Source organism: Idiotropiscis lumnitzeri, chromosome 15 (assembly GCF_059441095.1).
Source record: "Idiotropiscis lumnitzeri isolate Australia: NSW breed Sydney's pygmy pipehorse chromosome 15, RoL_Ilum_1.0, whole genome shotgun sequence".
NCBI lineage: Eukaryota > Metazoa > Chordata > Actinopteri > Syngnathiformes > Syngnathidae > Idiotropiscis > Idiotropiscis lumnitzeri.
The window spans coordinates 2,505,401-2,530,848 of record NC_142405.1 but is presented as its reverse complement, the minus strand read 5'-3'; the positions used below and the strand labels follow the sequence as shown (position 1 = coordinate 2,530,848).

The 25,448-nt window shown below is 41.0% G+C and overlaps 3 protein-coding genes across 3 annotated transcripts in view; 1 reads left to right on the top strand and 2 right to left on the bottom strand.

Annotated features, from left to right (window-relative positions):
* Positions 1-17,069, bottom strand: part of xab2 (XPA binding protein 2) — a 28,427-nt gene extending 11,358 nt beyond the window's left edge. The window contains exons 1-2 of the mRNA XM_088316077.1: positions 16,907-17,069; positions 16,571-16,714 (exon numbers count right to left, since the gene is read on the bottom strand). Coding sequence (XP_088172203.1) covers positions 16,571-16,714; positions 16,907-16,909 — 147 coding nt within the window. The 5' untranslated portion in view covers positions 16,910-17,069. The remainder of the gene's footprint in view (positions 1-16,570; positions 16,715-16,906) is intronic.
* On the top strand, positions 1,870-11,675 carry LOC148322155 (myosin heavy chain, fast skeletal muscle-like). The gene is made up of 40 exons (XM_088316071.1): positions 1,870-1,931; positions 2,022-2,244; positions 2,396-2,539; positions 2,630-2,786; positions 2,868-2,895; positions 2,979-3,093; positions 3,174-3,266; positions 3,366-3,429; positions 3,536-3,634; positions 3,740-3,843; positions 3,944-4,082; positions 4,163-4,281; positions 4,371-4,520; positions 4,593-4,763; positions 4,859-5,165; positions 5,311-5,378; positions 5,459-5,546; positions 5,630-5,747; positions 5,841-5,964; positions 6,040-6,176; positions 6,268-6,523; positions 6,660-6,902; positions 7,000-7,176; positions 7,268-7,413; positions 7,507-7,597; positions 7,675-8,064; positions 8,151-8,277; positions 8,354-8,472; positions 8,610-8,806; positions 8,904-9,087; positions 9,166-9,331; positions 9,549-9,673; positions 9,787-10,095; positions 10,167-10,370; positions 10,470-10,595; positions 10,682-10,852; positions 10,955-11,059; positions 11,147-11,242; positions 11,334-11,465; positions 11,632-11,675. Exons 2-40 carry the CDS (start codon positions 2,041-2,043, stop codon positions 11,647-11,649), a joined length of 5,811 nt encoding a protein of 1,936 aa, XP_088172197.1. The 5' UTR covers positions 1,870-1,931; positions 2,022-2,040; the 3' UTR covers positions 11,650-11,675.
* Positions 17,070-17,315: 246 nt separating the features above from the next.
* stxbp2 (syntaxin binding protein 2) lies at positions 17,316-25,232 on the bottom strand. The gene is made up of 19 exons (XM_088316080.1): positions 25,090-25,232; positions 24,205-24,254; positions 24,025-24,106; positions 23,730-23,806; positions 23,549-23,624; positions 23,358-23,461; positions 22,961-23,112; positions 22,802-22,886; positions 21,765-21,895; positions 21,585-21,692; positions 21,434-21,491; positions 21,293-21,358; positions 20,866-20,946; positions 19,455-19,596; positions 19,263-19,369; positions 18,922-19,020; positions 18,774-18,859; positions 18,021-18,178; positions 17,316-17,809 (listed from the first exon to the last, which is right to left on the bottom strand). The coding sequence occupies exons 1-19, from the start codon at positions 25,124-25,126 to the stop codon at positions 17,694-17,696; spliced, it is 1,815 nt and encodes a 604-aa protein (XP_088172206.1). The 5' UTR covers positions 25,127-25,232; the 3' UTR covers positions 17,316-17,693.
* Positions 25,233-25,448: the final 216 nt, after the last annotated feature.

Below are 25,448 nucleotides of genomic sequence, written 5' to 3'. Positions count from 1 at the left end.
AGGTAGGTGCCACATAGTATATTCGAGGACCTCCTACTCTTCTTCCACTAGCGCTAAGAAGGTTTGCAAAAGTGAAGCGACAGACATTCAGTCAAAGTCTGCAGGGACACATGCTTCATGCAGTATTAACAGATGTCAGCGACTTACGGTATTATATACAGCAAGCGGATTAAGTTCAATTGGCTGGTGTGGTACTTATTTTTGGGCCTGTTCTCAAATGAGATGCCAAGTGTTTACTTATCCATTTAGGGACACACATAGCTTGCGACGGAGCATGTACGGGTAGAACCGCATCTTTAATTTTATTACAGGAATATGAGATGCACGGCCTTCAGGTAACCGAAGACCACTTCACGTCTTGGTGTGTTTCCAAAATTAAACATGAAGCATGATGAAGAATTAGGAGTGTACAGCAAACGGCACTCATTTGCTTATTTAGCAACAGTGCATAATAGATGAAGACACTAATGCGATATGTGTGACACAAATGAATCCATATTTTAAAACTAGTTCACTGGGGATACCAGCTTGAAGAGATGTGGCTAGAACATGTTGGTTAAGAATAGATATCCAATTAAGCCGTAATTCATTACCAAGTGTTGCATATCCATTTCAGTCAGAGGTGGAAAATAGTTTTTATGAAAGAGGTCAATGAACTCCGGGAGGGTGGGAGCGTCTTTCTTTCATTCCAAAGATTTCAAACATGCAAGTGTCCGGCAACTGAACACCAGTGGAATTCAGATGTGTCTTCCAGCCATCAAGCTTTCCTCTCCTTCAAGCTATTCCGGATTAAAGACGATTGATGTTAATGACATGTTGCAATGTCCTTTTAAATCAAGAACTACATTTATTGGAAGCGTACACAAACAATATTCTGGCTATTTGATGAATGATATCAATGGACCTCAGCAGTGATATCACTTTCATGCCTGCACTTGGTGGCTTTGGTGATCCTTCAGCTGCAGCACATTTGTACCTCCGTAACTGTCTCACTCATCGGGAGTAATAGTTTTCTTCTTACCCATTAATAAATTAATCCACATACATATACTACATATATAAGATATTATTAACTTATTTATAGTGTATTTTATATTTGTTTTATTATAATGCTTGTATTAATTTTATCCCATTGTGGGGAAATTAGCTGTATAAATATCATCCCGTGCATACTTGAATAAATCCATTTCATGCATTACGTTGCCACATCCAATGATCAACAGTGAGAGTAGCATCAAAGTTATCATATTATAATTTTTTTTTTAAACACGCTTTTTATGTTATGCTTGTTTTTTAACCATACAGTAGGTCTTTTTAAAGATTTGAATTTTTTTTTTTTACATTTTCTTTTTCTATTTGAATAGTATGAGTGCATTGTAGAGAGTGTAAGGTTGGAATTTCACACGGGATCGATCCGTTAAAGCAGATGGTGTAACGTCAAACCACATTTTTCAGATTCTAATAACAAATGTACCCAGTCACCAAATAGGCAACAGGACGAAAAGGGGCCATGACCAAACTTGAGTGAGAGTCTCCTGCTGACCAGGCACTCCAACGCTCTATAAAAAAGGCAGCCCTGCACTACTGCATGGACTGATAGGCTTCCAACACAGGTGAGTGCGTGTGTTTCTTTTCTCTTAACTGGTACAGTGATAATTGATTTGAGGTCATTTTAGATCGACCCAGGTTAAATGTTGTTCTTTGTGATATCATATAAACGTATGTGGGGGATTCAGCTGAATGCTGTTAATTAAGAGTTACATGCACGTCCAATCACGACCTCACTTTCAGTGATTCTTGTATTAGATACTAAATTCTGGATTGAATGTATAAAATGATTGTATAAAATGGTGAACATATATTTTTTTTACAGCATCGCGAGACGCTATTGGACACATTACCCTTGATTCATTATTGTGAACGAGATAGAGGTAAAGCAGCAATCAGACATTGAATTCAGTAATGTTGTCTGTGCATGGAGGCAAAAGCGAACAATCACTGCCATTTGAATACTTTTGCAGTCTCCACCAAAGTGCCACCATGAGCACCGATGCAGAGATGGAGCAGTATGGCGCTGCAGCCATTTACCTCCGGAAGCCAGAGAAGGAGAGGATTGAGGCTCAGACGGCTCCCTTTGATGCCAAAAGCGCCTACTTTGTGGTCGATCCAGCTGAGATGTACCTCAAGGGTAAACTCACAAAGAGGGAGGGTGGAAAAGCCACAGTTGATATCGATGGTGGAAAGGTAGGCAAATGATTGTATTACATCTAACAACTTTACGCTTCTCGATAATGTAAGACTATTTTCATATAATTACTGACCTTGTTTCTTAAACTTTGCAGATTTTTTTCTAGCGTTTTCAGGTTTAAACGACTAATACTATATCATTATTCAGACAGTCACTGTGAAGGAAGATGAAATCCACCCCAGAAACCCACCTAAGTTCGATAAAATTGAGGACATGGCCATGATGACCCACCTCAACGAACCTTGTGTATTGTATAACCTCAAAGAGCGTTATGCATCATGGATGATCTACGTGAGTATTCACCTTATACCAATCGTTTGTGTATTTTTTTAAATCATCGTAAGTATTTGCGTTGCTAACTTCTCATGTCATTTTTTGCAGACCTACTCTGGGTTGTTCTGCGTTGTTGTGAATCCCTACAAGTGGCTTCCAGTGTACGACGCGACATGTGTCTCAGCATACAGAGGCAAGAAGAGGATTGAGGCACCACCCCACATCTTCTCCATCTCTGATAACGCCTATCAGTCCATGCTCACAGGTAAAAAGACAAGTGACTTCACATGTTCACGACATTGAAAAAATGGGAATTGAAGTTGTGTCAATTATGCTCATTTTACAGATCGGGAGAACCAGTCTGTCCTGATTACGTGAGTATAGCAAATAATGTTGGATTCAATTGTTATCTGGAGGAAATGAGGTCTAAATCTTAATTGTGTTTTCTCTAATGCAGTGGAGAGTCCGGTGCTGGAAAGACTGTCAACACCAAGCGTGTCATCCAGTATTTTGCAACAATTGCAGCTATTGGTTCCAAAAAGGCTGAACAACAAGCAGCAGGCAAAATGCAGGTAAAATGTGTTACCTGCGATACCGGAATTGGAATAGGGGGTTGGCAGATCATTACAGTATTTGAATGTATCTTTTGCAGGGATCTCTTGAAGACCAAATTGTGGCAGCGAACCCTCTGCTGGAGGCCTATGGTAATGCCAAAACTGTGAGGAATGACAACTCCTCTCGTTTTGTAAGTAAATCAAATCGGGTTTTGTTTTGTTCATATTTACTGAATCAAAAAGCTTTTGTAGGTGTTGTTGAATTTAAGAAATATATATAAACTTTTTAGGGTAAATTCATCAGGATCCACTTTGGCTCCAGTGGAAAGCTGTCCTCAGCTGATATTGAAACATGTGAGTTTAAATTGTTGCAAATACAAGACATTTTGCACTAAATACTGGACAATCATAAGTATATGAAATTTATGACTACTCTTTCACGTTTAATTGGTGCTCTTAGATCTCCTGGAGAAGTCCCGTGTCACTTTCCAATTGTCAGCTGAGAGGAGCTATCATATCTTCTATCAGCTGATGACTGGACACAAACCTGAGCTGCTGGGTAAATTAGGATTATGCAGAAAATATGATATTATAATAGCACAAGAAAATGGCCCACTTGAAAGTACTCAATTATTATTAACCTGTGCTTCTTGAACCTTGATAGAGGGTCTTCTGATCACCACCAACCCATATGACTACCCAATGATCAGTCAGGGTGAAATCACGGTCAAGAGTATCGATGATGTCGAGGAGTTCGTCGCAACAGATGTAAGGATAAAATTCAAACAATATGAGTGTTGTTTGTTCAATTATGATAACTTGGAAACCATAATTAAAATCCGATAACCGCGGTCTATGTATGTTACAGACTGCTATTGACATCCTGGGATTCACCGCAGAGGAGAAACTTGGCATCTACAAGCTGACTGGTGCCGTGATGCATCATGGCAACATGAAATTCAAGCAGAAGCAGCGTGAGGAGCAGGCTGAACCTGACGGCACTGAGGGTATGTCTTGAATATTAGCGGTAATGTATCAAGGGTTGAATGAAAAGCTAAGCTCCCTCTCAAATCACATCTTTTATTAGTGGCTGACAAGATTGCCTATCTTCTGGGCCTGAACTCAGCTGATATGCTGAAAGCATTGTGTTACCCCAGAGTCAAAGTTGGCAACGAGATGGTGACTAAAGGCCAGACTGTCTCACAGGTAAGCAAAATAAAATTGAGACTCCATAAGTAGTTCCACATTGAACTTTTTTTTCCCAAAAAATTGTAACCCTAACATATCTTTACTAGGTCAACAACTCTGTCTCAGCTCTGTGCAAGTCTGTCTATGAGAAAATGTTCTTGTGGATGGTCATCCGCATCAATGAAATGTTGGACACAAAGCAGCCAAGACAGTTCTTCATTGGGGTGTTGGATATCGCTGGATTTGAGATCTTCGATGTGAGTCTCACTCGTCACAGAAGTCTGCGTACTGTAAGACACTCAACTCATTTGACTGTATACTGTATGTAGTTCAACAGCTTGGAACAACTGTGCATCAACTTCACCAATGAGAAACTGCAACAATTCTTCAACCAACACATGTTTGTGCTGGAGCAAGAAGAATACAAGAAAGAAGGCATTGAATGGGAATTCATTGACTTTGGCATGGACTTGGCTGCCTGCATTGAGCTTATTGAGAAGGTGAAACACCTGTTGTGTTTTAGGCAAGATTCAATTCGATTCAAATTTTGATTTGTGTCTAAGAAATACTTAACGGATTTGCATTGCTACTTCAGCCAATGGGCATCTTCTCCATCCTTGAAGAGGAGTGCATGTTCCCCAAGGCCTCGGACACAACCTTCAAGAACAAGCTGCACGATCAGCATCTTGGCAAGACCAAGGCCTTTGAGAAGCCAAAGCCCGCAAAGGGCAAGGCTGAGGCCCACTTCTCATTGGTCCACTACGCTGGTACCGTGGACTACAACATCAATGGCTGGTTGGACAAGAACAAGGACCCACTGAATGACTCCGTTGTTCAGCTCTACCAGAAGTCTTCAAACAAACTGCTGGCTATGTTGTACGCGGCTCACTCTAAGGTTGAAGGTATGAAGCTCATGTGCTTCCTGTCAAATAAGCAATTAGATTGATATTAAATTTAAACAACCTTGGTTTCTTGTGCTTAAAAATGGTGCTCAAATTTATGAACTGCTAGTATCTAAGTGACACAATTACATGTTATGGGAAACAGATACCGGCGCAAAGAAGGGGGGAAAGAAGAAGGGTGGTTCTTTCCAGACTGTCTCTGCTCTCTTCAGGGTAACTTACAAAAAAATGGATGGATGAACATGATTTCATGCTGGCATTTGTCATAAAAATGTTTATATTTCACATCACAGGAGAACTTGGGCAAGCTGATGACCAACTTGAGGAGCACTCATCCTCACTTTGTGCGTTGCCTGATTCCCAACGAATCAAAAACTCCAGGTTCGATGTTTTACTGATGAGCGATTTTCCTTAAATGTAGTCTGTCAAAAGAAAAGAATGATTGACCAGTCTTTTGCATTCAGGTCTTATGGAGAACTTCTTGGTCATCCACCAGCTGAGGTGTAACGGTGTGCTTGAGGGCATCAGAATCTGCAGGAAGGGCTTCCCTAGCAGAATCCTCTACGGTGATTTCAAACAGAGGTGACGATATAATTCCAAATTTTGCGCGAGTTACACGGTAATGAGGGAGTGTACAGTGAATATAAAATATAACACTCTACACCTATCTCACAGGTACAAAGTATTGAACGCCAGTGTCATCCCTGAGGGTCAGTTCATTGACAACAAGAAGGCTGCCGAGAAACTGCTGGGCTCCATTGATGTGGATCACACTCAGTACAAATTTGGACACACAAAGGTGTGTCACAGGGATGCAGCATCTTCTATGAGTTATGGCGTGCATATGTTTTCAACTATTATTTAAACCACACAGGTGTTCTTCAAAGCTGGTCTGCTGGGTACCCTGGAGGAGATGAGAGATGAGAAACTGGCTGAGCTGGTGACAATGACTCAGGCTCTGTGCAGAGGATACGTTATGAGGAAAGAGTTTGTTAAGATGATGGAGAGGAGGTATGTCGAAGCTATTTATTATGCAGGTATCATCATTTACTGTACAGGCATATTAAAATAAAATACCAATCTGTAACTCCGCCCCATCCAGAGAATCTATCTTCAGCATCCAGTACAACCTCCGCTCATTCATGAATGTGAAGAACTGGCCATGGCTGAAGCTGTACTTCAAGATCAAGCCTCTCCTGAAGAGTGCCGAGACTGAGAAAGAATTGCAGCAGATGAAGGAGAATTATGATAAGATGAGTTCAGACCTGGCTACTGCTATGACCAAAAAGAAAGACCTGGAGGAGAAAATGGTTTCCCTGCTGCAGGAGAAGAATGACCTGCAACTGCAAATAGCAGCGGTAAATACACAGTGTTGTCCAATGCACGTATTGCAAAGGCAGGCTCTAACTGTGCCAACTACCTGGAAGAGACAAATATAAAATGTAGATTATTATGATAAATAAGTGCATGCTTTTTTGGGGTACGTATTTATAGGAAGGTGAGAACCTCTCAGATGCTGAGGAAAGGTGTGAGGGGCTCATTAAGAGCAAGATCCAACTTGAGGCCAAACTCAAAGAGACGACCGAGAGACTGGAAGATGAAGAGGAAATCAATGCTGAGCTTACAGCTAAGAAGAGGAAACTGGAGGACGAATGCTCAGAGTTGAAGAAAGATATTGATGATTTGGAACTCACGTTGGCTAAAGTGGAGAAGGAGAAGCATGCCACTGAAAATAAGGTGATATTTATTTTTATTGCCACAAACATTCAAAAAGTATGTATTCGATTAGGATATGTGTGGACACAGACATATTAAAGTAATCACAACATTTTAGGTGAAAAACCTGACAGAGGAGATGGCATCTCAAGATGAGTCTATTGCCAAGTTGACAAAGGAGAAGAAAGCCCTCCAAGAGACTCACCAGCAGACACTGGACGATCTTCAGGCAGAGGAAGACAAAGTCAACACTCTGACCAAGGCCAAGACAAAGCTGGAACAGCAAGTGGATGATGTAAGAACACAATTGTTTTTTACATAAATCTGTCATCCGTGTTACATCCTTTCAAGATCATAACTCATATACATGAACACAAATGTAACAGCTTGAGGGCTCACTGGAGCAAGAGAAGAAGCTCCGCATGGACCTTGAGAGAGCCAAGAGGAAGCTTGAGGGAGATCTGAAACTGGCCCAGGAATCCATAATGGATCTGGAGAATGGTAAACAACAATCGGATGAGAAACTCAAAAAGTAAGAGAAAGAATCATATGGTAAAGAGGTTCTTTTGATACCGGCTGCAAACAGAAACATAACAAAGTATATATTTTTGTTTTCTACACATAGGAAAGACTTTGAGACCAGCCAGCTGCTCAGCAAGATTGAGGATGAACAGTCTCTTGGTGCTCAACTCCAGAAGAAGATCAAGGAACTCCAGGTAAGTTGATCCACTGATTACATAAGCTCTCATTCGGTTTCAGCTAATACACTTGGCAATACTATCATCAAATCTAGGCTCGTATTGAGGAGCTGGAAGAGGAGATTGAAGCTGAGAGAGCAGCTCGGGCCAAGGTGGAGAAGCAGAGGGCTGACCTCTCCAGAGAACTGGAGGAGATCAGTGAGAGGCTGGAGGAAGCCGGTGGAGCGACGGCCGCGCAGATTGAGATGAACAAGAAGCGTGAGGCTGAGTTCCAGAAGCTGCGTCGTGATCTTGAAGAGTCCACCTTGCAGCATGAGACGACGGCAGCCGCTCTGCGCAAGAAGCAGGCTGACAGCGTTGCAGAGCTGGGCGAGCAGATTGATAACCTCCAGCGTGTCAAGCAGAAGCTTGAGAAGGAGAAGAGCGAGTACAAGATGGAGATTGATGATCTCTCCAGCAACATGGAGGCTGTTGCTAAATCCAAGGCAAGAATCATTTATGAAAGGAAATTATTTTGAACTGAATAATTACATACTAAATGGGGACAATCCATTTTGTTTTATGATGGCAGAGCAACTTGGAAAAAATGTGCAGAACGCTTGAAGACCAGTTTGGAGAGCTCAAAACCAAATATGATGAAAATGTTCGTCAGTTCAATGATATTGGTGTACAGAAGGCAAGACTCCAAACTGAGAACGGTAAGTCAGCTGTGGGAAGACTTTGATGAAATTTGCAATGTTCCTTTTCAAATAATACTCATAATATGTCATTTAGGTGAGTTTGCTCGTCAGCTTGAGGAAAAGGACGCCCTTGTGTCTCAGTTGACGAGGGGCAAGCTGGCTTTCACTCAGCAAATGGATGAGCTCAAGAGACTGAATGAAGAAGAAGTAAAGGTATGGAATTACATAACAGTTCTTTTGATGGGCACAATGCCATCCTCCGCCTGTGTCTAAAGATACATAAGCCAGGCTAAAAAAAAAATATTTCTCCCAAAACAAAAAAAATTATTTGATTTCTTTGGGTTCACCAGTCCAAGAATGCCCTGGCTCATGCTGTTCAGTCAGCCCGCCATGACTGCGATCTCCTCCGAGAGCAGTTTGAGGAAGAGCAGGAGGCTAAAGCTGAGCTGCAGCGAGCAATGTCCAAGGCCAACGGTGAGGTAGCACAGTGGAGAGCAAAATATGAGACTGATGCTATCCAGCGCACCGAAGAGCTTGAGGAAGCCAAGTAAATAATTTGGACACCTATCTGAACTCAATTTATAAGTCTTAAGTGTGTTTAGAGTCTGGAGATGAATGACAACAAAAATTCTTTCCCATTACAGGAAGAAGCTAGCTCAGCGTCTTCAGGAAGCCGAAGAGTCCATTGAGGCTGTGAACTCCAAGTGTGCCTCTTTGGAGAAGACCAAGCAGAGGCTTCAGGGTGAGGTGGAAGACCTCATGATTGATGTGGAGAGAGCCAATTCCCTGGCTGCCAACCTTGACAAGAAGCAGAGGAACTTTGATAAGGTAAAGGAGCAATTAAACCATCTGAGTTAAATCCTGTCCTTCATCGTACTTTATTGCTAAACATCTTAAAATGTTCAGGTTCTGGCAGAATGGAAGCAGAAGTTTGAGGAGGGCCAGGCAGAATTGGAAGGATCCCAGAAGGAGGCTCGTTCTCTCAGCACTGAACTTTTCAAGATGAAGAATTCGTATGAAGAGGCTCTGGATCATCTGGAGACGATGAAGAGGGAGAACAAGAACCTGCAGCGTGAGTCATTTTGACTAACATTTAGTTCCGTTATCCAACCAAGATTAATTTCTCTCCAGTGCACACCCAAATAACATTGTGACCAACAGTAAAATGTCAACAAATTTTATTGTATTGTATTGTATTTTGATAATATTAAGAATAGTTGTATCAAGACTAATTCCATTGCCATTGTCTTCAGGAATGGATTTAATATTTTGTGTTAATTCTTTCATAGAGGAGATTGCTGACTTGACTGAACAGATTGGAGAGAGTGGAAAGAGTATTCATGAGCTGGAAAAGGCCAAGAAGACTGTGGAGGGTGAAAAGAGTGAAATACAAACAGCACTGGAGGAGGCAGAGGTGCAGTAAATACAATGTGTTAATCTTTTAAATGTCTCGATTTAATAAGAAATATTGATTTAGATGACACATAACTTGGTTAGACAAAGGCACAATTTCAACTTTTGCTCAAGGGCACACTGGAACATGAGGAAGCCAAGATACTTCGCGTGCAGCTTGAGCTCAACCAGATCAAGGGCGAGGTTGACAGGAAGCTGGCCGAGAAGGACGAGGAGATGGAGCAGATCAAGCGGAACAGCCAGAGAGTCATTGACTCCATGCAGAGCACTCTTGATGCTGAGGTCAGGAGCAGGAATGACGCCCTGAGGGTTAAGAAGAAGATGGAGGGAGACCTGAATGAGATGGAGATTCAGCTGAGCCATGCCAACAGACAGGCTTCTGAAGCCCAGAAACAACTGAGGAATGTCCAGGGACAACTCAAGGTGAGCTTGTGATTATTATGCAAACTGCTGAAGTCCAAAGAAACGGAAGAAAATGTTCTGCTCTGTGCTAGGATGCCCAACTGCACCTTGACGATGCTATCAGAGGACAGGAAGACATGAAGGAACAGGTTGCCATGGTGGAGCGCAGGAACTGCCTGATGCTGGCGGAAATCGAGGAGCTGAGAGCTGCTTTGGAACAGACGGAGAGAGGACGCAAAGTGGCCGAGCAGGAGCTGGTTGACGCCAGCGAGCGTGTCGGACTGCTTCACTCTCAGGTTCAGCTCAGCAATCCAAACCATCTGTTTCTTAAACAATCCGACAGATGGCGACTTTAGGATGAAAACCAAATTCAATAAGTTTCTCCAACAATGCAGAACACTAGCCTGATCAACACCAAGAAAAAGCTGGAGGCGGACTTTGTCCAGGTTCAAAGTGAAGTGGACGATGCTGTTCAGGAATCACGTAATGCTGAGGAGAAGGCCAAAAAGGCGATCACTGATGTGAGTCGTACCATGCACAATTTGCTGACACCACGGCGAGTCCAATCAAGATTTTGAATTATCGATTGCAATACTCTTCATTTTAGGCTGCCATGATGGCTGAAGAGCTGAAGAAGGAACAGGACACCAGTGCTCATCTGGAAAGAATGAAGAAGAACCTGGAGGTCACTGTCAAGGACCTGCAACACCGTCTGGATGAGGCCGAGAGCCTCGCAATGAAGGGTGGCAAGAAGCAGCTGCAGAAACTCGAGATGAGGGTATGTACCGATATACATTTCTTTCTGAGTATCACACAGTTAACACTCGAGATTGTTTTTTGTCGAAAATGACATGACTGATAAATGTGGCTTCCTCTTCAGGTGCGTGAGCTTGAATCAGAAGTTGATGCCGAGCAGAGACGCGGAGCTGATGCTATTAAAGGTGTCCGCAAATACGAGAGGAGAGTGAAGGAGCTGACCTACCAGGTATCTTCTATTTCTCTTAAACGTATACGTTTTCCTGTAAAGTTTACAAATCCACATTTCAATACTTCCATATTTTTGTCTCCATAGACGGAGGAGGACAAGAAGAATGTGACCAGACTTCAGGATCTGGTGGACAAGTTGCAGCTCAAAGTCAAGTCTTACAAGAGGCAGTCTGAGGAGGCTGTGAGTACATTTTAAAAAACATGTTTTTCATGTTGGCAAAAAATATATATATTTTTTTTTAATAAACTCTATTCTAATCAATCTTCCACAGGGGGAGCAGGCTAACACGCACATGTCCAGGTTCAGGAAGGTCCAACATGAGCTGGAGGAGGCTCAGGAGCGTGCTGACATTGCAGAGTCTCAAGTCAACAAGCTGAGGGCCAAAAGTCGTGACGCAGGAAAGGTAATTCAAGACAAATCCAATGCCAATACTAACCAGTTTTTTTAACCACAATATACCAGACCTTGGTTTACAAGACTTAAGTTGGGCACTGGCTACATGATGTAATACGGGCTTGGTGAACTGAATAAAAAGTTAATTTTTGTTCTTGTGATTTATTTTTCCCTAGACTGACGCCGCTGAATAAGCGACTCCCACTGGACGACATTCAACAGGGTTCATATAATATGAAGTAGCTGTTGAAATGTCTTCTTGCAATACTTTTGCTCAATAAAACGCATTCTATTCTACTATTCAATGTCCATTGCTCATTATAGCTTTTAACATAGCAGGTTTTAAGCTACATTGGTTGAGTTTTAGTACGTATGTTAATGAATTTTTCTAAGCAAAAAAAAAACAAAAAACATAGGTGGGAGGGATAAATCAGAAAAAAAATTGCAGCAGGAAATTAGATTGCTCTTGACTGCTGACCTTAATTTCAATTTGCCAAGTAATCCACATATTCAACGAGAAATTACAATGTACATGGCAAAATAATGAATATTTCCTGTCAGACTGACTTCAAGATGTATTTCCCATATTAATTGTATTTCAAACAAACTGGCAAGAACCCAATGCCATATCTTTGTTCGACACTCTTAATCGGGGTTGCCCGAGTGAGAACCTCAAAAACAAAACAAAAATAAAACCTGATCAAGTGTCAGATTATCACAACCGATAATAAACTGTGCCAGTCTTTGCAACTTTCAGTTCGGGCTGTCCAAGTGAGAACCTCAAAAGCAAAACAAAAATAAAAACAGATCAGGTGTAAGACTGACTATGACAACCGATAATAAACTCTGCTTGTTTTTGCACTTGTGCTGAGTGATAGCAGTCACTCAATCCGTTGCGAATGTTAAACCCGTAAACCTATCCTACAGCTGTTCGACAACAGTAACAGACAGTTGAACACTCCATATTGCACCTTGTTAGAATCAACTTTCACCTCTTGAAGCAAGCAGACGTAAATTAACTGCCCACCGTCTGAGTAAAACATGAACAGCTGATCCTAAATTTCTGACGTTTGTGAAGCAAGACATGCTGACAGAAACGGATACTTCAACGACACACAGTCCCTTGTGAGTTGCTATATATGTGCGAGTGCGGCACTCAAACCCCCCACTCCTTTTAGCACGAGACTCAAACCCGGTTTTTCTCTGCGCTTTTCTCCCCTTTTGCACAAGCTGTGGTTGTTTGTTTTATCTCGTCTCGATTTGGTGTATGTCTACTTGGGAATATATTTAACTGTACTGGATAACTCTAACATAATGCCGTCTCTGTTAAATGCATACTTGATGCAACCAGGCCAGGCTGTTTAAAATGTCTTTCTGCTTATGAAAATGCACACATTTAAAATAAATGAAAATAAATTCGTATGCCCCCCCCCCCCAAAAAAGTGATATGTTCCCTACAGCTCCTCTTTAACCATGCCTATTATGTCAAACTACTTACAGATGATGTGAGTCCCCAAAACATTAGCCTAATTACTTGTACTACATGATTGATTACATATTGAAAATACAATTTTGATTTCATCAAGTATTTAAGCAGTATAACCTGCAGCTCACTTACCTGGCACTTCCACAGCCAAATCCTCGACTTTAAATACATTTACAGGCGCAATATATTCCACTGGATATTTACTGGATTACCTCATTCAAAAGAAAAACTGCGAGATAGCGGCAGAAAACGGTGTAGTTGCACCATCTACTGGAGGTAGAATTTAGAATTAGTACAAGCAAACGAGTTTCAAGACTCTTTAAACCATTTCATGACTATATTGTTTCCAAACACAGGTTCCCATTCAAATGTATCATTAAATGCAAAATGTATATCCAATAATAAAAACCCAAACCATTAATAGTAATACATTATGTAGCTCCTAAATGTTCATGTTCTTTCAAAAATATGCCTAAATAAAGTACGTAATTTATTCACGAGCTACATCAATCTACTCTACTAGCTTGCTAAGTAATAACTCATGCTAAGTAAACGCTAGCTAGAAGATATTTTGTTGCCTTGATTTTCATAAAATTTCTCTTACGTGTGTGTGATGATAACAAATACAACTTGACAAAGCTTACCCTTCATAATTTTAGACGTTTGTCCTCTTTTTCCATATTTGATGCCTGTCACCGTGTGGGTGATAGTAGGATTAATGCTATGTTATGCGAACCTAGCAGGTGCAATAATTAGTCTAACCATTTCATATCACTTTTTCGTTTGCGATAATAATAATAATAATAAAATAAATGTAAAAAAATAAGAAAGAAAGAAAATTAAAAAAGGGTTAGTATTTATTTATTCAAAAAACGTTTTTAATCACAATTCAATACCTAGACTGGCGAGCTTGCGGTATACGTTACGAGTCTTAAGACCGTTTCACGATAAAAGTATTCATTCAGATACAGACTGTATGTTTTGTTATCTGACCCTCTTTAAGAATTAATAATGTCATTTCATACCTACTAATTTCCAATTACATTAGCAATACCCATGGCCCCAGACGTAACAGATGCCTGCTTTTCAACGTTGTAGTTAAAGATTCAATGCCACTGACAAGTTATTACAGTACATCATTTTAGAACGGCTGTGTAAGTGATACTTGTTGTGGAATGACAATTGGACTAATGTAAGCTCGGAACCATTGCAGAAATGTTAAGTACTCTCCCTTTCTGGTACTACTTGTCATCCTTGCGAGCCCTAACTAGCCCAGTGATGACAGCATACATTTATTGGAATACCATGACCAGTTAACAGGACCATTAACTGACATCCTCAGTCAGACCATATTTGAAACACGAAAGTTGTTATATAGCTGAACACACATGCATTTCTTGACCCAGAGTCCCAATTAGTCGCCTCTCTTTGTGGCTACATTTGCAATTTGCAATAGAAGCACATGTGATGGCAACACTTGCTATTTCAAAGACATTTCAACCACAACCAGACCTGTGGTCTGTTTTTAGTGCAATAATATATTTAGACATTAAAGCTGACTTTGTTCGGCTCATTAGATAACAGCATGGGGAACACTTAAAAAGGATTTCCAGACACAAGGGCGTACTAAGGAGAGTTTTTTTCTCATAAACTATTCAGACAAGTGTGATCAAGTAACAAGAAAATCAAAAGATTTCACTGCCAGTTTTTTCAACAAAGCCGAGTGGATGACATCAAAAGCCGGCAAGAATTGCTTTATTTTCGGTCCATTATGACTCACACTATAATTAACTTGACAAATTGAAGAGGTACGACTTAAATAGCGACACCACCGCGCTGCCAGTGTGATCTAGAGTGCAACGTTGTGTCACCGCTCTGAACAATGGGCCGCACGTCCGCAGCTGGAATCAAGGTGACCCAAGAAGCAGTCATGTGCTACATTAACAAACCCTCAACTTTATTGGAGATGAACGACAGGCTGCAAGGTGTCAAACAACTGGACGCATGGATCTCGCCGCTAGGGAACTAGCACCTATTTACGACGCCATCTATAAACCTTTGCTTTTTCGAAAATAGAAGCTAATAGAAAACCAGAGCAACAGGTAGGGCTCAAATAAAATGGCTGATGGTCACTTGGACTCAACTTGAGTAGAGGTCAGGAACAATTTTATTCAGACCATCAGAATAAACATTAGACCTTGTTTGAAATACCTTGTGTCCAAAACGTGTTTAAACGCTTAGCTTTGCTTCAAGGTCATCTCCCTTTTGGGGGAAAAAGCAAGTCAGGGAAATTTGAAAGACGAAAGCAAAGCTTGATTTAACAATCCAGAAGACAAAATAAAACGGAATATGTTTTTTGTTAAAAACATTCTTGGAAAGTGACATTAGACTTACCTTGTGCTTTTATTGATCATGGCATCTCTAACATCTTGTTTATTGGCGCAGGACTAATATTGCCTTTATTAGTCCCACAATGGGGAAATTCGAGATTCGAACCCAGGCCTCCTGGGGAGACTGGGTCCTGAACGCGGCGCCTTAGACCACTCGGCCATCCTGGGGTCTTATCTGAGTCTACTTGACAACTGTTCATCCAGCGCATTCCAAAAGGATGCGTAATCACTCCTCAAGTTTTTGGGAGTGGCGCTCAGCCGAAATTTTATTTCAGACATGTGAGATGTGTGGTGTTTCTGCAACTGAACACCCATGACATTTGTGTGCTTTTCCAAAACTGAACCAGTGCCTGGCACGGGGCACCATGTCGAGATGATCACATGTCGCTGATAATTGAGTCGGAAACAACATTTGCACATTATAGATCCCAAACAACCTCAACTAAGTGGGGCTGAAGTCTATCATTCCAATTTTTTTTTTTTTTCTTTTTTGAAAAAGAAAAAGGTGCTCAATTCATTTATAAGTGTATCAATAATATCAGTGCAATAACTAATGTATAAACTTTTTAGCAGTTCACTTTTAATAAGAATAAAACACCTGGATTCTCCCAATAACATATTATGTTCATTGTTCCATGTATTTTTTTGTCTTATTTATGGCGGGTATTATTTTTTCCATTAGGCCTCGGCACAGCGGTGGGAAATACTTGACAACCATAAAACCAGGCACAAGGCAACACAATCACATTAAATGTCAATGTCACAGGATTAGCGACAACATGACAAGAATACATGACCAAACTGAGCAGGGCACACCTACCAAGGAGACATTTGTCCTCTATAAAAGAGGGTGCCCAAGACGCTGACAATAACTGGTAGGTTTCCAACGCAGGTTAGTAATAACTGCCATTGATGTTTTTTATTTTTTTTTAAAGTCATATTTGAAAATGAAAATGCACACCTTAACTCATCTTTCATCTACCTTATTCATAGGATCATAAGCACAGATCTGATTTTTCATCTTCTGACGGGACCTTGAGAGGTAATGACAATCTCATGCACAGTCATTTAAAACATTTGTTCGGTGATTCATGCCGGCGGTTGAACACAAATGATGCCAATTTACAAAAAGACACTGAAATGGAGAACGCATGAACTGTGCCTTGTTGTAGTCTCCATTAAAGTGCCACCATGAGCACCGACCCGGAGATGGAGCAGTATGGCAAGGCGTCCATTTACCTGCGAAAGCCGGAGAAGGAGAGGATCGAGGCTCAGACGGCGCCATTTGATGCCAAAACTGCCTTCTTTGTGACCGATGCTGAGGAGATGTACCTCAGGGGCAAACTCATCAAAAGAGAAGGGGGCAAAGCCACTGTGGAGACACTAATTAGCAAAAAGGTAAGTGGATCAAGGCTGCAAATTAAATCGACTAGACTAACCGTCGCTAACAAAATATCTCCGAATTATCATTGTGAGAATTAATGAAGGAACTAGATACTCGATTTAATTCTTACTCAACACGTTTAATTCCATTATGTTGTGTGGGTGTCACTAATTAATGAAAGTTTTGCTCACCATCACAGCATGACGCTCCTCGTCTGCATACAAAACCACATCAAAAGTTAGTCAATGTTGAATGGAATCCGTACGGACTTGTCGGGAACACCGCGACTGAAGACGTCTGGCGCACCGCCGCTCTGATTGTTTACCCGACGCGGCTCGGACGAAAGGCTTTTAAATAGAGTTAAGTGCCTAGTATTAACCCATCGCCATTAGGGCTGCGGCCCGTGTCCTGTTCTTAATATTGCCATCTGTAATCCGAGATGAAAACATAATCCTCGGCATGGAGAGGGGATGATCTGTCTTTCCCACCCCCTCCGGCATTTGTAGGTAGGTGTATGATCCCACCCGCCCCCTCAATCGCAATTAAGAAGTCTCTGCGTGGTCAGCCAAAGCGGCGAGCTAATGACAATCGAAGCAGATGTAAAGTGAATATTGCTTCTTTTATTACTTTTCATACACGACAAAGAAAGACCACATTCCAGCATTATTATTTAAGGCATGTGCAAGATGATCAAAGACAGCAGTTGCGATTGGATTTACCAAGACAAAGAGGGTTGGGGGGGGGGTTTAATTTAAGGTACCTTCAAAGGGTCACAGCGACGCCATTCACGGGGAGATGAGGCGAGTAGTCATTAAAATACTTTTATATCAGCACAGAACTAATTGTAGAGCAAACTATATAAACAAGACTCCAAAAAAAAAAAAGGTTAACTTCATATTTCACTTCAAATATTGTTGTGTTGAGATGTATGTAGAACCCGGAGCCAATCAAAACGAAAGGAAAGGAAAGGCTCTTCCTTTATTGTGCCCGCCCACTGTGGGGATCCACGTTGTCTTCGCAAGATGGATTAGGAACCTGGTCGAGACTCTTGAGGTCGTCGAGGAAGCCGGTTGGAGTGAGAATGTGAGAGGAGCCTGAAAAAAATAAAAGTCATTTACATCGCTAAGCTAAATGCTAGTTGGAATGAACAAAGCACGACTTTTTAAATCAAGAGAAAATCCATTTGGAGGCAAATTCCCATTAAAAAATATTTTTGTTCTTCATTTTTATTTGTTATATGTTTTGCTTTATTATTTATTTTTTTAATAAACTCTGGAGGGTCGGCTGCAATAATACAACGCTTACCAATCAGCACTTCCCATTTGCCGGCATAGGCTCGGGTGACTTCATAAGCCGAGCGCATCTCCGAGTGGCTCAACCCGCCAATGACAAAAATAATGAGTCTGGGTCCAGTGTGATATTCCGTTGGAGGTCTGTTGTTGTGCCACTGGCCCAAACGAGCGCTGGAGGAATGGAAAGGTACAAATCGATATGGTTAATGATAACTTCAACAGCTACAATGGTTTTAATGACTACTCAGATTTATTTCCAGCACTTTGCGGAACAAAAAGGACACAAGTATTGTGCATTACGCAGATTATGAGTGGAATCCGTCTGGTTTACAAAAATAACCACACATATGGGAATTCCCTGCAAGATTAGAGCATTTCAAGCAAAACTGGCTTTTTTTTCACCTTTAAAACCTTTTTCTCACTCTGCCTTTTTCCAAAAGAGCGCCACTCGGGCTTAGTTACAAGGAAAAAAGCTTTTATCTGACAAAAAAAAAAAAATCCGTCTGTGACCACTTGTTTAACACAGACAGCATCTTTTTTTTTTTGGTTTGTTTTCGATGAATGTTCTAAAAATGGACAAACGAAAAATGACAAGTGGAATTGGCGGTTAGCTCGTCTGTCTCGCAATTCAGAGGATTAGGGTTTGAATCTCGGAAGCGGCCTTCCCGTGAGAGGTTTGTTCTCTTCTTATTTCCTAACTTTCTATTGCTTACAAGAATTTTGCTTGGTTGTTCGCGTAGAACAATTTTCCTAGCTGGGGACCTACCTGACTGCCGTGTGAGTGGTGCTGATGGGGGCGGGGTCCGATATGAAGGGCCAGTGGCGCTTGTCCAGCTTGTCTTCTATGGCGTTCTGAGAGAAACGACTCAATTAGAAAGCAAAAGGCAACTTTTTGTGTTGCAAGCGCCTCACACCTCCATGATGTCCTTGAGGATGGGCGTCCATCTGGAGAGCTGGTACGTGCTGTCTGCGCGCGGCTTGCGATCAGGCAGAGTTGTACCGGCATTGGCTCCCTAAAACACATTCAGTATAAATTGCACTTTTTAGTTTAGGCGGTGTGAACAATGACAAAGCAGAGGAAACGGATCGACTTGGTTAATTGGTGATGATGTCACACAAGAAAGGTGGGAAATTTAGTGTGCAAGTGGTGGTTAGCGTGGCCACGAAACTGTCGATACGTTTCAGGTTCGAATCTCAAATCAGGCCCTCCTATGTGGAATTTTATATTTATTTATAGTTCACAATAAATAAATACCCCAGTGATGATGTTACAACCCAGGTACTGTAAGTTGGTGATGATGTTTCTGTCGGCCGTCACGTTGGCATGCTGGATGAGTTTGTCCAGGTTCTCCTCCCCAATGCCTGCGATCGATCACAAAAATCAGCCAAACTGTGAAGCAAAACAACGAGCTCATTTTGGACTCGGAAAAGGGGAGGAAAATTGCACCTTTTTTCTTGTGGAATATGAAGAGCAGGATGATGCGGATCTTGTTGTAGGGTGAAACTTCATTGTCGAGCAGCACGGGCACGATGCTCTTCATTGCGTCTTTTAGAGGCTCCCCCTCTGCGTTGGCACCCATCACCAAGTCCTGTGACCGGAGAAAGGACACGTGCCATAAGTCCCTTTGAAAATCGGATAGATTTGCTTCAAGTCTCTGATAGCTCCGATGTATCACGTGGGGTCATCGCAGGGCGTTTCCACGCCGCAATAACGAGGCACTCTAAAGAAGACACGGCAGCCTGAAGGCCTGGTTCACACGTGGACTCAACAACGTGGCACTCTAAGTCAAAGTCAAGCCCATTGTGATTCTGTATCTCATTTCCAACAGCGTCCAGGGGGATAATTATGGATTCTCCCTTGGCCCACCAGACGTTAGTGGAAATTGGCTTTTCACATCCGATTCATATTCCACACGGCAGTGAAAAGCTAACCTCCCCGTCAGCGGTAATGACTCTACTTTCTCAGCCAAACAATGCAAAACACTTGCACAGACGACAGGTGCCTGGAGCGTTTGCCGTTTGGACCTGGCCGCCCTTATTAAAAGCCAAAACAAGCTGGTGGTGATTTATGAGGTGGTGGCAGCCAAACATTCTCATAACCCAGTGATGCATTCTTCAGAAAATTTGGATCTCAAAAGGACACGACTCGATTTCCTGCGCGAACACAAAACCAGGTCTCTGCCCGGGTCGTGTTGTTTTCCTATCCCCGATAAATCCAGGCCACAGGCATGCGCTTGGAAGGATTTTTACATCCCCAAGTCATTAAATGTTATTAAGTGTCCTAACACTCCGTCATGACATGAAAGCTTGCGGGTGTTGACGTCTGGCCGCAAGCTCCTTATACAATATTATGACCTTTTATTCTCCATTAAACACCACAAACCGTGCCAGTGGCATTTGAGCTTACACACCGGCGGCGCTAAAAATAAACCGAGGTCACTCAGTGTGCCAAGCGGGACGGCAAATTCACCTGCCAGACTTTTCGCATAACAGACGCTTCCTCGCTGATCCCATCGGCTCATGTAAATGACGACACTTTGTTTTCAAACACGCGGGCAGACAAGTGCCGAGAAGTTTAATGGTCCGGGTGGGAATGGAAGGCTTCTTGCCAATGCTGAGGGATCAAGAGTCCATTATCCTCCTTCTATTTATAATGTCAACTACAGATGTGCGAATGTACTCTGTGACCAGATGTAGTAAAAGATGACCTCCGCAATGTGTTCTTATGGTTAAAAATACAAATGGAGGGCTACAAAAATTTGGGAGCATATGACATTTCAAGGATTTGCACAATCTTAAATTAACCAAGTACTATACCGCTGACATTGCTGACATCAAAACTTTGAGGAAATACTGACCTGTTCCACTTCGCAGAGTTTATGAAGAGATGCCTTGAACTTCTTCATACAAGCATCAGCCAGGTGCAAGTGAGTGGAGTACTGTCAAAAAAAACAAAAAAAAAAACACGTGTTGAATAATAGTGCAGCAGAAACACAAAGATATTAGGACATTTTCTAAGAGCAAATTACTAAATATTGTGAGGGGAGCAGAATAGTCAAATGAAGGTCTAATATCTGGAACATTATATGCATATGTGACATATTTGATGTGAGGCATTATTTGAGTTAGTTTAACAACTCAATTCAACGTTATTTATAAAGCACTTAAATATATTAATAAACAATAAAATAAATTAATAAGGAAGACTTTAATCGTGACAAAGTGCATTTACTTAATGATTGGATATAATAATTTTCTTAAAAAGATTAAAACAATGTCGCTCACCATACTCAACTCCTTCTGATATTGTGGCATCTTCTTTAACATCTGAGATAGATCTTTGATGTTGGCCTGCAATGCAAAGGAAAAAGATTTATACAAAACTGCACACCCAAAAAAAAAAAAAAAAGGTCTAGTCATGCTCACATTGTCGGTGCACATCCTCTTGCTTTCACAAAAGGTGTTAAGCAACTCCGTCACTTTCCTACCACAACGACAAAAAAAGACATTTAAGGAAGTCATTAGACAGGCACAATATGTGTGTTTGTGTGTGTCAAGTCCATCCGGGCATTCTCACGTAGAGACATCGGCGATGTGCAAATGTCTGAGTTGAACCCAGAGCTCGTCGTCTTCATCCAGCAACACTTCTCTCTCTTTGGAATTCCCAATGCCGGTTGTCTGATAACTACACCAAAAATTTTTTTTTTTAAAGTTACGCAGGAAAACAAACAGCACTGCTCAATGGACGTGTACTCACGAGTAAATGTCCTTTTGGATATCCAGCAAATCGTAGGCCATAGCCTGGAAGGTCAGCTCGTGGAGGAGAGGCGCGATGGGATCCAACCCACGGTCGACGATAATGAGTTGCGAGCGACCCTTGTTTACGCCCTGAAATCATGAGAGAAATGTTAGATATTTTAACAGAAGACCTGGTGGGAATATTTATTTTTTATTCTGCCATGCAATCCGTATTCCTTGCAAATGCATGTGAGGGGAGGTGACATTTTCACAATGATGCAATATTTTGTAGTACAGGGGGTTCTCGGTTTCCAACTGTGCATATTCATTTTTGAGGTTACAAACGGTAACAAATGCAAGGAGGTGCGAGGATACAGTTTTCTTAAATCATCTGTCTACATGTGCTGCGTCACCATTTGTGTTTACAGCAATAAAACTCCGATGCTATAAGTGAGCCTGTCGATGGCTTTTTTGCATCGTTTGTTAGCTTTGAGCTAAACGGTCTGACCTAACGCAAAGCTGTGTGATTGTTTTAAATACCTCATGTGTAATTGACTTTATTTTATGTTACAAAAACTTGAGTTGCGAGTGGCAATAAGCAGAAGGAAAACTTATTGCGTTCTGCTGCGTGCTGTGAAGTGAGCTGGGATGAAAACAGTGCTTACAAAAATATATACTGTAATGACATCTTTACTACCTTATTTAATGTTAGGTTAACTAAGGTGTGTGAGGACCCCCTGTGTTCTTTTCCTCTCATGCAACACAGCAAACAAATGAACACAGAAAAATAATACATGCCTGATAAGACTCATCCCGGAGCAAGGAAAGGTGAGCTAAGAAAAAGAAGAAAGAAGAAAAAAGGAGAAAGCAGCAGTAAAGAAAAGGAAAAAAAAAACAAAGACACCCACAACCTGTAGAGGTGAAAAGCTGCACCATCCAAACGGATGTTTATACTCTTGTGCGGAAAAAGCTGCTAGAGTAGAAATAGAAAAATAACAATTCACTTTTATACGACATGTCAAATAGAAGTAGTAGTAGTAAGTAATGCACGAGAACCTCTCCCATGCTTGGGTTGTCCGCTTTGTGGGCGTTCAGGTGCTGGTAGACCTCTTCGGCCAGTTTGGCGTTCCTCTCCGGGCCGCTACGGGGACACGAGAAGAAATTAATGAGCGCAATTCTTTCCGCTCATGTGGAAGTCACAAGGATGGAACGTACTTGCGGTATCGGATGGCGGGGTACTCTTTGAGCGTGTCGCATAAGGTGGCAATCTGCTCCGCGAGACACTCGATCATTTTGTCTCTTGTGTCTTTATTGGACTTGGGGCTGTAGAAAGAGTGGAAGGAGGTTGGGTGGTCCAGGGAGAACACCTGCGGTGACGACAAGGAAGAAAAAAGAAATGTCATAGAAACTGGATCAAAGACTGCTGTGCTATAACATTTCAAACATTATTCCACCATTAGTGTGACCTACAAGCTGACAATTCAATTACTTGAAAAAAAAAAAAGAAAATTATTTCAATATGGGAAATAAAAATAAAGTTACGTAATTATTATTCAAAATAAAGTTGAGTTGTTCTAGAAGGCCTTTTCTGAAATAAATAAAAATTTCCTACCTGAGACTCGTACGGTAGGAAAGCGACGTTTATCTCTTTCAACGTCTTGGCAGCCTTGGAGACTCTCGATTTTGCAATTTCATTAAAAAGATTATCAGGGCAAGCTGGTGGAGTAAAAAAGAAATCAAAACATAAAACAACCCATGTGAAAATGTTGATTATTTTGCAATGCACCAACAGAAATGTCTTACTGTCCGTGAAGAAGATGTGGGCTGCTTTGTACGTAAAGGCACTGTCCTTGAAATCGTTAATGAGAGCCCGTACTGACTGCAAGTGAAAGTCTTGGTTACCACTTCATGAAACAAATTACAGAAATTGACCGATGTATTACAATGCGTGTCCCTTTTTTTTTAATTTAGTGCTTAAGCAAACCTTTTCCACTGGTGAGATCAAATATATGGCCTCCAGACAAGAGATGGGTTCCCTGCTTTTATTGAGGTCCTCCACAACTGAAAGCACATGGGAAGAGACCGCAGCAATCACATCAAAAAATAAATAAATAATAAAAAAAAAAAATCAACACTATGAAACGATCAGAATAAAATCAATTTTGACAAGCATTAATTCATCCCCTGAGGACAGGAAGTATGTCAAGCATGGTCATATAAATACTTGCTGAACTGCACTCAGCAGGATACATAACAAGCATATCAAACTACACACTTACTTGTGACCCCCTCAGCTAGGATGTCCGGCATCTTGCAACAAGACGATAGAATCCGCATGCTCATGTGGTCCACAATAAGAACCTGAAGCCATTTATTTAAAATATAAATTTAAAAAAATAACGTCATTAATGCAAATCAGAGTCAAGGGTTTGTTTATATTATGTTTGGACAATGTTTACCTTCCACTCGCCATCCTTCCTGACACTCTTAATGACACCATTTAGGATTTCTGTTGAAACAAACAGAGATAATACAACTGTAGAAGTTGAAATGTTCTCACCAACATCATGGTGCTTTGCATTGTCATTCGATAAGAGGATGCAACTCTTCAATAGTTGTTCATCTTTTAACATAAGCAATAGCATAGTTGCGTTACAGTTAGGGTGTAAACGGTAAGCAAAAAAAAAAAAAAGAAAACTTAATTCGACAGATTATACAAGACTTTAGTCTCATTGTGCTGTGAGTAAAAATTGATGAGGTGCAACCTGATCTACAAATCATACCATATATTATCCTATCTATATCTATCTATATAAATATATATAGGCTTATCTTTGGAGTAGTAATAATAGTACCTTCTTTTAATCAGAAATGATTAATTAAATAAGAGCTGGGTTCTTCACAATGAAAATAATCAATTACCCCTTGAAAATATAAGGAAATATCTTTAGACGTATCAATGGCGTTATATTTTTTCAATGTTAGTATAATTTCGAATATTCATTTCATCCCATCAATGCGAAGGTAAACTTGCCGAACTTCCCCATTACGTAAGCTAGCTGCCATTAGCCTTCTGCTGCCAGTCATCTTGACGTACTCAACGACTTAAAATAAGGTGACTATTGACATATTTCCTAAAATCAATATTTTCGCTCGTTGCTAATTACGTCGCTAGAGTGACATTATCTTAATTCGACATTTTGATTGAGATTTCAGCCCGGAAACATCTTCGATGAACAAACTTCGTTCGCGTCATCGCAGCGTCTAACGCTTAACTAAAAAAAAGTCCAGTAATCAAGAAAAGCATAAAAAAATAGTTCTTCAACGGAATATATGCCACTTACTTTCTCCTACTATGGTTTTTAGCCCAATCGGTGCCATCTTGACAGCAAGAGGGTAATTTGTGACCACTAGTTGGTTACTTCCTTGTTGCTAAATTCTTCCTGCCTGCTCGTCATAAACATTTCCTGGGAAACAATGACCCCTAAAGTCTACAGACGGCATTACACGTGTGGAATTTTCCCACCATTGCAAAGTGTTTACCTCGTGACCAAGGTAATAATAGTCATTCAGGTTAGTTTTTAGTTTGTTTTGACTTATTTTTAAATATGGATTATTTGGCAAGTCCACGATGAGACAAAAGTCCCTAAATATTGCTTAATAAATTAAACTAAACTATAATTCTCAAATGACTGAAATTCCA

Coding starts and splice junctions, on each gene's coding strand:
- LOC148322155 (XM_088316071.1), top strand. CDS start 2,041: ATGAGCACCGATGCAGAGATGGAGCAGTATGGCGCTGCAGCCATTTAC. Junction 2,245..2,395: donor TTGATATCGATGGTGGAAAG/GTAGGCAAATGA, acceptor ATCATTATTCAG/ACAGTCACTGTGAAGGAAGA. Junction 7,414..7,506: donor TCGGATGAGAAACTCAAAAA/GTAAGAGAAAGA, acceptor TTCTACACATAG/GAAAGACTTTGAGACCAGCC.
- stxbp2 (XM_088316080.1), bottom strand. CDS start 25,126: ATGGCACCGATTGGGCTAAAAACCATAGTAGGAGAAA. Junction 22,887..22,960: donor CCCGCCATCCGATACCGCAA/GTACGTTCCATC, acceptor GTGTCCCCGTAG/CGGCCCGGAGAGGAACGCCA. Junction 21,896..22,801: donor ACAACCCAAGCATGGGAGAG/GTTCTCGTGCAT, acceptor TCATGATTTCAG/GGCGTAAACAAGGGTCGCTC.